Source organism: Ornithorhynchus anatinus, chromosome 2, assembly GCF_004115215.2.
Source record: "Ornithorhynchus anatinus isolate Pmale09 chromosome 2, mOrnAna1.pri.v4, whole genome shotgun sequence".
NCBI lineage: Eukaryota > Metazoa > Chordata > Mammalia > Monotremata > Ornithorhynchidae > Ornithorhynchus > Ornithorhynchus anatinus.
In genome coordinates this window covers 34,254,586-34,266,752 of record NC_041729.1, presented here as the reverse complement: position 1 = coordinate 34,266,752, position 12,167 = coordinate 34,254,586, and the positions used below count along the sequence as shown (strand labels likewise).

Here is a 12,167-nt window from a genome sequence, read left to right as displayed (position 1 = left end):
GCACAGAGAAGCGAAGTGACTTGAGAAGCAGCGAGTCTTAGTGGAAAGAGCACCGACTTGGGAGTCAGAGGATGTGGATTCTAATCCCACCTCCACAACTTGTCTGCAGTGTGACCTTGAACAAGCGACTTTACTTCTCTCTGCCTCAGTTACCTCATCTGTAAAAAGGGGATTTCAACTGTGAGACCCACGTGGGACCGCCTGATTACCTTGTATCTCCCCCAGCACTTAGAACAGTGCTCGGCACATAGTAAGCGCTTAACAAATACCATCATTATTCATTATTTTTATTACCCTTTGTATTCAAAGCAGGGAAGATGTCGACCGACTATGTTATATTGTACTCACCCAAGCGCTTAAGTATAGTGCTCTGCATAGAGTAAGCGCTCAATAAATGATTGATTGACTGAAAGATGAAGCCACTGACAGTGAGGTTTACATGAAGTACCAGTAGTCCACCCTCACTGAACACACATTGTCCTCTCTCCTGTCAGCTCACTGTGGGCAGGGAACGTGTCTTCCAATTCTGTTGCATTGGACTCTCCCAAGCACATAGTACAGGGCTCTCCCTCCTGGAAGTGCTCAGTAAATACCATCGATGATGTCTATTTATAGCATCTAGTGCCATTTTCACCTTGGTGTATCTTCCGATCCTTGAAGCTCCTGCTCAGAATAGAATTTCTCCTGGTTTGACTGCAGTATAGAATTCTGCTTTAATAACGATGGCATTTGGTAAGCGCCGACTATGTGCCAAGCACTATTCTAAGCGCTGGGATAGATACATGGTTATCAGGTTGTCCCACGTGGGGCTCACGGTCTTAATCCCCATTTTACAGGTGAGGTAACTGAGGCACAGAGAAGTTAAGTGACTTGCCCAAAGTCATACAGCTGGCAAGTGGCAGAGTCGGAATTAGAACTCATACCCTCTGACTCCCAAGCCTGTGCTCTTTCCACTAAGCCATGCTGCTTCTCTTTGCCGCATTTGGCTCCCACCTTTCAGCCTTATTGTCCGATGCTGCACTTCACTGATTTCTTACGTCTTCTAATAATAATTATGGTATTTGTTAAGTGCTTACTGTGTGCCGGGCACTGTTCTAAGCGCTGGGATACAAAGTAATCAGGTTGGACGCAGTCCCTGTCCCACATGGGGCTCACAGTCTCAATCTTCATTTTACAGATGAGGTAACTGAGGCCCAGGGAAGTGAAGTGACTTGCCCAAAATCCCACAGCAGACAAGTGGCGAAGCCATCTGGCTCCCCTGTTTTGATTGCCCTACTTCGGCTCGCCAGATAACAGCTGTTTGGATATCTCACTGTGACATCCATTCTCCGCTTAGGAAGCCGGGGCGTGACGTTGTACTGGGGTGAGCAAAATTTGAGAGCACGCAGACAGGCTTAGTTCCAGGAACTGACTGTCTGTGATCCTGCTCTGCCTCTCGATGCTAAGAGAAGCAGCGTGGCCTGGTGGATAAAACACAGGCTGGGAGTCAGAAGGACCTGGGTGCTAATCCTGGCTCCGCCACTTGTCTGTTGTGTGACCTTGGGGGTGTCACTTGACTTCTCTGGGCCTCAGTTACCTCATCTATTAAATGAGGATTAAGACTGTGAGCCCCATGTGGGATAGGGACTGTGTCCGGCCTCGTATCTACCCCAGGGCTTAGAACAGTGCCTGGCACACAGTAAGCACTTAATAAATACCATTTTTTAAAAAAATGATGCTGAGAAACTGTTCAAAGGCATGAGATGTGGTGTTTTTGGACGGGTCTGGGTCTCATAATCATAGAGAAGCTTGGATTCGCTCCCTTTTTGCACCCCTCCCTCAGCCCTACAGCACTGAAGTACGTATCCGTGATTTATTTATTTATATTATTGTCTGTCTCCCCCTCTAGGCTGTAAGCTGCCTGTGGGCAGGGAACGCACCTACCAATTCTGTATATTGCGCTCTCCCAAGTGCTTAGTACAGTGCTCTGCACACAGGAAGCGCTCAATAGATGATCGATTGATCAGAACTACAGCTCCGTAGCCCTTCATTTTACTAGTGTGAAGTCAGATGCCACATCCCGCTGTCTCCCCACAAAATGTTGGCCTCCTTGACCTATCCTCTCATCGGCCAAAATAGCAAATAGAATTCTGTGATAGCACAGAAGACCGTGTTGCCCCCGAAGATCTTTGATTATGTGGCAAACACCCGTGGCTTGGCTGACCCATTACCATAATTTCCCAGTCCGTAGCACCAAGATGACTCTGCAAAGAGAATCCCTCGGCTCAGGTGTCTCCTTTGCCCTTGGCTCCAAGTTTTTAAATGGTTTTAAGCTTTGGTCTTATCTTTTACAGGAAACAATAAATAACTTTGAAAGGAACATTGTGGACATGGTGGGACTCTTTGTTGAAAATGTACAAGGCCTATATCCTTTCGGTGATATCCAACCCTCTAGTCTAAGGTTAAATGACACTTCGTACCTTGGAGTAATAATAATAATGTTGGTATTTGTTAAGCGCTTACTATGGGCAGAGCACTGTTCTAAGCGCTGGGGTAGATACAGGGTAATCAGGTCATCCCACGTGAGGCTCACAGTTAATCCCCATTTTACAGATGAGGGAACTGAGGCACAGAGAAGTTAAGTGACTTGCCCAAGTCACACAGCTGACAAGTGGCAGAGCCGGGATTCAAACTCATGACCTCTGACTCCCAAGCCCGTGCTCTTTCCACTGAGACATACCCAGGGTGAACAAATTACATACGTGATCGTTAATCACAAGGCTGAGGACTTATTTGGAGGGGCTTTGGTTTCTTAAACAGTAGGACAACCATCACCTTGTGAAACATGGAGACTGTTTTAAGTTGTACTCATGCTGAAAAAAACCCATTAAAAGCGATTTATTGGGTATGCATAAGTACATGCCCTATTCATTCATTCAATCGTATTTATTGAGCACTTACCGGGTGCAGAGCACTGTACTAAGCGCTTGGGAAATACAATTCAGCAACAAATAGAGACAGTCACTGCCCACACCGGGCTCCCAGTCCTATCCAACCTCGTTGCACGGATCATAGTGATGCACGGATTCATCATTAACCCTATCGATTTTACGATAGTATATTTATTAAGCGCTTTCTGTGTGTAGAGCACTGTACTAAGCGTGGGGAGAGAATACATAAGTGGGAATTAGACATGGTCCATATCCCAAGAGGGCAAGGCAGGGGAGGGCTGGAGAGTGGCTCACCATCTTAGAATACAATTCTGAGTAATTAGCTATCAGACTAAATACAAGTAGTAATTGCTTATCAGTAGGCAAGATGTTTACACACCTACTATGGTATAGTATTACTGTCCATTCATTCATTCATTCATTCATTCAATAGTATTTATTGAGCACTTACTATGTGCAGAGCACTGTACTAAGCGCTTGGAATGGACAATTCAGCAACAGAGATAATCCCTGCCCATTGACGGGTTTACAGACTAATCGGGGAAGGCAGACAAAAACAATAGCAGTAAATAGCATCAAGGGGATGTACATCTCATTAACAAAATCAATAGGGTAATATCACAAGATATGCCTTACAACTATGCTGTTTTTGAAAGCCATTACATTCCAACCCCCAAAGTGGTGACATTTTGGGGTTTGTTTTTTGTTTTGGTAATTTTTAAGCACTTAAGTCCACCACCCTTATCAATCAGTGGCATCGATTGAGCACTTATGTGTGGGGCTTACAGTCTTAAGGTAGAGAAGTAGCATGGAAAGAGCACGGTCTTAGGAGTCAGAGGCCATGGGTTCTAATCCCCGCTCTCCCACCTGTCAGCTATGTGACTTTGGGCAAATCACTTATCAGTGCTTCAGTTACCTCATCTGTAAAATGGGGATTAAGAACTGTGAGCCTCACGTGGGACAACCTGATTACCCTGAATCTACCCCAGCACTTAGAACAGTGTTCTGCACATAGTAAGCGCTTAAATACCAACATTATTATTATTACTATTAAATGTTAAGTCCGAGACCTATCATGAACTTCACTGCTCGTGTGGTCAGGGAACATGTCCACTAATTCTGCACTTAATACTCAGCGCTTAGTACAGTGCCTGGCACATAGTAAGCGCTTAACAATGGCCAATTGTTATTAATCTCCCAAGCACTCAGTACAGTGCTCTGCACATAATAAGCGCTCAATAAGTATGACTGATTGATTTTATTTGCTTCTTAACCGGCTGTCGTACGATGGCCCAGTGCCGAGATCTTGAAAACCACCACCATGAGAAGCTGTTGGAGATCGCAATCATCACCCTGGAGAAAATAGTCAAGAGCGAGTTTGAAGATGACCTGCCAGACGATGTCCGAGCAGTAAGAGCACTGGCTGGATAAGGAACTTCCTGCTGTCATGGAACATGGAAAAAGTCACCGTCCACCTATGCGGGAAAAGCTGTCAGGCTTGTGACAAAATAGGAATCTGTGGCTTAAACAACTTTATTCTTCTTTTATATGAGCAGATGCCCAGCAGAGGGGAAGTCAGGTGACGGGTTCTAAACCCGGCTCCTCTGCTTGTTTGCTGGGTGACCTTGGGCGAGTCATTTCACTTCTTTGGGCCTCAGTTACCTCATCTGGAAAGTGGGGATGGTGACTGAGTCCCACATGGGACAGGGACTAGGTCCAACACAATTTTCTTGTATCTACCCCAGTGCTTAGTACAGTGCCTGGCACATAGTAAGCGCTTAAATACCATTACTATTATTACTAAATCACAGATAATTCCCTCTCCTGATATTCAGGAATACCCCGCAATAAAGCCACACTAATGTGGTCGGTAAACTTATGCTTGTACCATGAATGTCTGTTTGCCGTGCTGTGTTTTCCCCACTGACCTACGTTTGTAAAGTGGTTTTTGATCCACAATCTCTGGAAATATATGAAATTCCTTTACGTGCAATATTCTGTAACATCGCTAAACTTATTATCTAGTGAAATAATGAAAGGCATAATGTTACCAAAGGCTGCACAAGCGAAAGCTTGCTCTGCTGTCTGTGGTAGTGGTTTTTCCACTTTAGAGAAAAATGTGTTCAATTTAGGTTCAACAGCAGCTTTTGTTTTTTCTTTTTCAAAGCACCTTGTAAGCAGGCGAAGTCACTGCCCGCCTTTGATCTCTTTTCTCGGGGTTTTCTTATTTAATCATCCCTAGAAGTTCATCCACGTCCTTGAAAATTGATGCAATACTTTTTAATCCAAAAATTTTAGGCGGTAGTGGAGCCGAGAGTCTAGCCTGATGGTCGTAGCCCGGACAACCTCTTCCTCCACCATTCTTGGGAAGAGGGGATTTCTCTGCTTCACCCAAAAGCAGCTCAGAATCAGGGTGCCGTAGAAGAGGCCGAGATTTTAGTGGATTTACTGCCTCTTGTGCCTCGCTGCAATTCCCGTGCCGCTTTCAGATGAAGCCGAGAAATTGCCTGCCAGTTTTCGGGGGAAGGGCAAATGTGAGATTCATTCATTCAGTAGTATTTATTGAGCGCTTACTATGTGCAGAGCACTGTACTAAGCACTTGGAATGTACAAATCGGTAACAGATAGAGACAGTCCCTGCCCACTGACGGGTTTACAGTCTAATTGGGGGAGACAGACAAAAACAATAGCAATAAATAGAATCAAGGGGATAATAGAATCAAGGGGATGAGATAATAATGTTGGTATTTGTTAAGCGCTTAATATGTGCAGAGCACTGGTCTAAGTGCTGGGGTAGATATAGGGTAATCAGGTTGTCCCACGTGAGGCTCACAGTTAATCCCCATTTTACAGATGAGGTAACTGAGGCCCAGAGAAGTCAAGTGACTTGCCCACAGTCCCACAGCTGACAAGTGGCAGAGCCGGGATTCGAACCCATGAGATGGGTAGAGTTGGCAAAATAGATCTCTGCAGATGAGGGTGGGGAACAAATGGGTATTCTGTAGCAGTGGATCAGGTAAGTGTGTGCCAAGCACTGTGCTGAGCACTGAGATAGATACAAGGCAATCAGATCATTCACGGTCCCTTTCCCAAATGGGGCTCCAAGTCAAAGTGAGAGGGAGAACAGGTATCGAATCCCCCATTTGGCAGATGACGGAACTGAGGCCCAGGGAAGTTAATTGAGTTGCCCGAGCTCACACAGCAGGTAAGTGGTGGGCTGAGATTAGAATCCAGGACCTCTGACTCCCAGGCTTGTGCTCAGACCCCGACCATGCTGCTTCCCTAGGCACTTAATATCAGTCTCTTGGTTGCTGGGGAGGAAGTATTTGTTGGTATTTGTTGGTATTTGTTAAGCGCTTACTATGTGCAGAGCACTGTTCTAAGCGCTGGGGGTGATACAGGGTAATCAGGTTGTCCCACGTGAGGCTCACAGTTAATCCCCATTTTACAGATGAGGTAACTGAGGCACAGAGAAGTTAAGTGACTTGCCCAAAGTCACACAGCTGACAAGTGGCAGCATATTTGGAAGTAGCATCTCTTGGCAGCATATTTGGTGTCTGAACAGCTGTATCCTAATAAGGAATAGAGAAGCAGCGGGGTCCAGTGGATAGACCGCAGGCCTGAGAGTCGAAGGACCTGGGTTCTAATCCTGGCCCCGCCACTTAGGCAAGTCGCTTCACTTCTCTGTGTCTATTACCTCATCTGTAAAATGGGGATTAAGATTGTGAGCACCAAGTGGGACACAGACTGTGTCCAACTTGATTAGCTTATATCTACCCCGGTGCTTAATACAGTGCCTGGCACATAGTAAGCGCATAACAAATAACATTAAAAAAAAAGGAATGCCCTGCTCACCCCTTTTGGACAAGGGACTAGAAAAGGTGACAGACCCTCTCTACCTATGCTCTGGGTTGAAAAGTCCATCTTTCCAGTCATGATCACGTGTGGATGAAATTGCTCCATCAGTAATGCTGTCCACAAACCCGAAAGATAGTTATTCCTTTATATATTCACATCAGGATCAACCACTATTTAGGCAACAAAAGAAGAGTGATGGGTAAGTTTCCTCCCAAAAGAAATGGTTGGAAATTGAATTGCCAATGAAGAGATTAGGCTTGTCCGTGAAAACATTCTTGCTTCTGTCTTTACTTTTAAAAGTTGGATTTCAGTAATGTTAGTTTACTGACCAAAACCCAGTTTGTCCTTGCGATGAAGCTTTTCCATTCCCCGGACCTTCCATCCACTTCAGTCATTCAGCAGAAGCAACTGAATATATGCAAGAATTCACCATGGGTCAGAGCGAACATTTAGCTTATTAGCGAAGCTGTTCCCTGTGCTGGCAATCGCGTATATATCCCTAAGTCGCTTTAGGACCACTTCCAATTCTAACCAAAGGGTCAATGCCAATTATAAGTGCACTAATGAGCAATTAGATTTCTAGAGGCTGGGGAATGATCAGAAACAGTCCCAGCTTGCTTTTGCTCAGTCTACTCAGGCAACGGATGGTTCAGAGATCAGTCGAGTGAGTAGCCAGCGTTCCCTAGCTTAAAATGGAAACCATTCAAATCAGTAGTCAATCTATCTCCATGCAAATTCGTTAAGCATTCTGTCTTTTTATACCTTCTCCAAGGAAGCCTAACTTGACTAACCTCACATCCCCCCTATACTCTATACTCCCACTTTCTGAAACGGCATGGCTAGGTGGATAGAGCACAGGCCTGGGAGTCAGAAGGTCATGGGTTCTAATCCCGGCTCTGCCACTTGTCTATGTGACCTGGGTCAAGTCGCTTCACTTCTCTGGGCTTCAGTTACCTCATCTGTAAAACGGGGATGGAGACTGTGAGCCCCACTTGGGATAGGCACTGTGCCCAACCCCATTTGCATGTATCCAGCCCAGCACTTAGTTCGGTGCCTAGCACATAGTTAAGTGCTTAACAAATACCATAATTATGATTCTTTTATCACTCATGCATTTGGGTACATGCCCGAGGGTTTTGATACTCACCCCGCCCCCAAAGTGCTTAGGTACGTATCCTTTTAGTCCGCTGCTTCCCCTTTTTGAAAATTATTTTAATACCTGCCCCCCGCCACTAGATTACAAGGTCCTAGAGGCAGGGATCATGTCTACCAACCTCATCGTACTCTCCCAAGCACTTATTTCAGTGGCCTGCTCCACTTATTTCAGCGGCCCGCTCTCAATTAATACCACGGATTGATTCTTTCAAAATCGGCTGAAAACTGAAGCCCCCTCGGGTAAAAAGCGGTATCGTTGGTCAGTGCAGAAACACCAGGCATTTTGCAGGATCTGAGTAGCAAGAGTTGATAAGACAGATTGAAAATGGAGCTGCAGCATCACTGTTTAACAACATGCAGAATTTCAAATGTGGCCAGAGGTTAAAAAACAAAACACACTAAGGGTTCATTCATCTTAGCGAATGTCTGGCAGAACACTTCAAAAAAGCGTGCAAGCCACATTAGAATTAAGTCTGTCCTGAAGTACCTAGAACTACCTAGAAGAATTCAGGCTTTATGAGATAATCCTGCTACTGCTCTGAATTTCTTCCAAAGAGCTCAAAGGGATTCAGCAATCTTTCCCCAGTTCTGTGTGCAAGCAACATAGAATTAAGTTTTTTCTGAAGTACCTAGAACTACATAAAAGAATTCAGGCCTTATGCAATAATCCTACTACTGTTTTGGATTTCCTCCAAAGAGCTCAAAGGGTTTCAGCTATCTTTCCCCAGTCTTTTGAAAGACGGTTCAAATTGGTTCCTTTTCATCTTAAACAGCCTATCCTCCACACAACCTAGAATTCTTCAAAACTTATTAAGGTAGGAGGAAAAGAGTGGTTCGTTTTGAAATGCAAACCTTCTTCTGCAAAAGTAGAAAATGCCAGTAAATACTAGAGACAAATCTTTGGTTTTGTTTCTAGGGCGGGGGGAGAGGGAATGGAGAAAACTGAAGCTTGAGCTCCTTTTGGCATTATCTTCAAAAAAGGCAAATGAAAATGAGGTCTTTTGAATGGGCAACAAGAAAAGTAATCATTTTTCCAGCATTTATGTTCTAGTAGCTGAGCCCAGAGCCATTATCTTAGCACAGAGCTCCCTATAATGTGTTCAATAAATAGAAAAGGAGCATGGCCTAGTGGATAGAGCCCGGGCCTGGGAGTCAGAAGGACCTGGATTCTCATCCCGGGCCCGTCACTTGCCTGCTGTGTGACCTTTGGCAAGTCATTTCATTTCTCCGGGCCTCAGTTACCTCATGCATTAAATGGAAATTAAGATTGTGAGTCTCTTGTGGGAGATGGACTGCGTCCAACCCGATCAGCTTGTATCTACCCCAGCACTTAGTACAGTGCCTGGCACACAGTAAGTGCCTAAATGCCATAAAAAGAAAATGCCATTCCTTGATTGCTTGAAAGAATTTCTTGAGTTAGCATCTTGGGCAAGCGTCTTAAAAAAACAACAACTTGCTATCAACTTGGACCCCAATTCTGATTTCAAAATCAACCTCGCTATTTAACCCTTTTACCAATCTGTCTGCCACAGGTTTAAACATCTGTCTGAAGCACGATTCCATTTACACAATACACGCTGCAAAATGTCACCGAAGGGCACACAGTGCAGATCACCCGTCTACCACTTGTCAAGCTGGCTCTACCAGTTCACTCGCATTCACGTAGCATTGCACTCCGCAACTCTCCCTGTGCTCAATCGGCAACTTCTCACATCGTATCTGCTTCTTTTACTAGCTCTTTTCTGATAAAGACACCATCGTTAATGCAGTTGGAGCATCCCATGACATCCACCTCCTGAAGATTGACAATCGAGAAGATGATTTATTCACCAAAGTCAACAACTGGTGTGCCGCGACAGTCGAAAAGGTCTGTAAAGAGCAAGGCAGTCAGGTTTCCCCATTTAATAATAATAATGATGGTATGTTAGGTGCTTACTATGTGCCCATGCTCTTTGGAGTCAGGGCTCATGAGTTCGAATCCCAGCTCTGCCACTTGTCGGCTGTGTGACTGTGGGCAAGTCACTTAACTTCTCTGTGCCTCAGTTCCCTCATCTGTAAAATGGGGATTAAGACTGTGAGCCCCACATGGGACAACCTGATTCCCCTATGTCTACCCCAGCGCTTAGAACAGTGCTCGGCACATAGTAAGCGCTTAACAAATACCAACATTATTATTATTATTATTCAAGCACTGTTCTAAGCACCTGGGTAGATTCAAGCTAATCACATCGGACAGAGCCCTTTGTCCTACGTGGGGCTCACAGTCTTAATCCCCATTTTCAGATGAGATAAGTGAGGCACAGAGAAGTTACGTGACTTGCCCAAGTCATACAGCGTTTCCTCCATTTCCAGGATGAAGACCGGAGCCTTAAATTCTGTGTTTTCCCAAGTTACTTATTTTTTAAAAAAACAAAAACCTTTATTGAAGGAGAGTTAAAATTTCATATTGGTGATTTTAATTTCACCCTGAGGAGGGATTTTTCACACTCCAGTTGGTACAGTATCTGTCATTCCTTTCTCAACTGCCTAGAGCCAGACTGCCCGAATAATTTTTCCAAGACCCACCAGCCATCCTGTCCCCTTTTGTATGAACACCGAGAAGAAAAAGCAAGTTTAAAATAGCTTATGTATATATATTTAATAACAGATCTCGCCAAACTGGACTTACTTATCTTACTCGTTGATAGGAACAGCTCATTTGCGTGGGCATTTGAAAGAACCACAAGGAAATCATTCTCACTGTACATTCTTCAGGTCCACAGCGATGAAACGAACAGGAACCGCCGCCGAGTGAAAGAAATCAACCAATATATTGACCACCTACAGAATGAGCTGGACAACCTAGACATTGGTGAGGTCATGGATTATTCTTATTGTATTTGTTAAGCGCTTTCCATGGGTAAAACACTGTTCTAAGCAGTGGGGTAATCGTTAGACACAGCCCCAGTCTCACTTGGGGCTCGCAGTTTTAGTCTTAAAGAAGCAGAGGGGCTTAGTGGAAAGAGCACGGACTTGGAGTCAGAGGTCGTGGGTTCTAATCCCGGCTCCGCCACTAAGCTGTGTGACTTTGGGCAAGTCACTTGACTTCTCTGGGCCTCAGTGAAAACAGGGATGAAGACTGTGAGCCCCACGAGGGACAACCTGATTACCTTGTATCTACCCCAGTGCTTAGAATGGTGCTCGGCACACAGTAAGCACTGTAAGCAAATGCCATCATCATTATTATTATTATTATTAAGTAGGAGGGAGAGCGGTATCGAATCCCCATTTTACAGCTGAGGAAACTGAGCCACAGAGAAGTTAAGTGACTTGCTCAAGGTCACAAAGCAAGCACTTGGCAGAGGCAGGATTAGAACTCAGGACCTCTTACTCCCAGGCCTGACTTTTTCTAATAGTTGTTATCTGCAGACAAGAGGGAGGGTTTGCTTCCCTGAATCGTGTCTTCTCCGTCTTGGTGTTGACAGAACTTATGTTTGGGGGCTGCTGGGCTCAGAGGGGCAGAGTGTAAGCTCTCCAAAGGCAGGGAGCGGGTCCACTGACACTTTTGTACTCTCCGAAGTAGTTACTGTACCAGGAAGCACCCAATAAATACCACTGATTGAACGCGTGGGGCTCAGCAGAAACGGGCAGCAATAATGGAAAACAATTCAAGCACATATTCCGCCGGTGGTGGTAACGGAGCGTGCTTTCCGCCTCTTACCCACTGGGATCTATGTCCTGCTCACCCTCGATGACAGAGGGCCAGGAAAGGAGCACGACTGCATTTTCACCGATAAAATGTGCAGGGGATTCTCTCCAAGGCGCTTCCCCTCACAGGCAGTAACCCCATCTCCGACCCGAAGGGTGACACTTCGGTTTCTCACCAAGACTTAACACCTCTCGTGGGAGAGATGCCCACGTGACGTTTTGTGGGGTATCTTTCACTAAACCCTCTGCTCCTACGGGAACGAAAGGGTAATTCTATCGGAAAAGCTTCAAAATGAACAAAATGTAAATGATGGTGTACAGCCCCAGAATACACATCTTCCTGAAACTCATTTAAACTTGACAAAGGTGAAGCCTCAAAGCTAATCCCTGTAGCAGTTCAGTCGGCTGGGGCTCCTCAGAGGCCGCCGTTAAGCGTTACCGGAAAGTCGATCCCGCCAGCCATGATGTCTCCCCAAGCGATTCGTCTCTTCATTTCCATCTTATTTCCGTCGGAGCGGCGGGCCTGTCTGGGCAGAC

At 45.3% G+C, this 12,167-nt stretch overlaps 1 protein-coding gene across 2 annotated transcripts in view; it reads left to right on the top strand.

Annotated features, from left to right (window-relative positions):
* Positions 1–12,167, top strand: part of DRC3 (dynein regulatory complex subunit 3) — a 43,449-nt gene that overhangs the window by 27,653 nt on the left and 3,629 nt on the right. The window contains exons 10-13 of one of the 2 annotated variants that reach the window (XM_029056400.2): positions 2,334–2,404; positions 4,217–4,340; positions 9,679–9,810; positions 10,698–10,794. In XM_029056400.2, coding sequence (XP_028912233.1) covers positions 2,334–2,404; positions 4,217–4,340; positions 9,679–9,810; positions 10,698–10,794 — 424 coding nt within the window. Of the gene's footprint in view, positions 1–2,333; positions 2,405–4,216; positions 4,341–9,678; positions 9,811–10,697; positions 10,862–12,167 lie in introns of those variants that run through there. The other variant, XM_029056397.2, reaches the window with a different exon arrangement.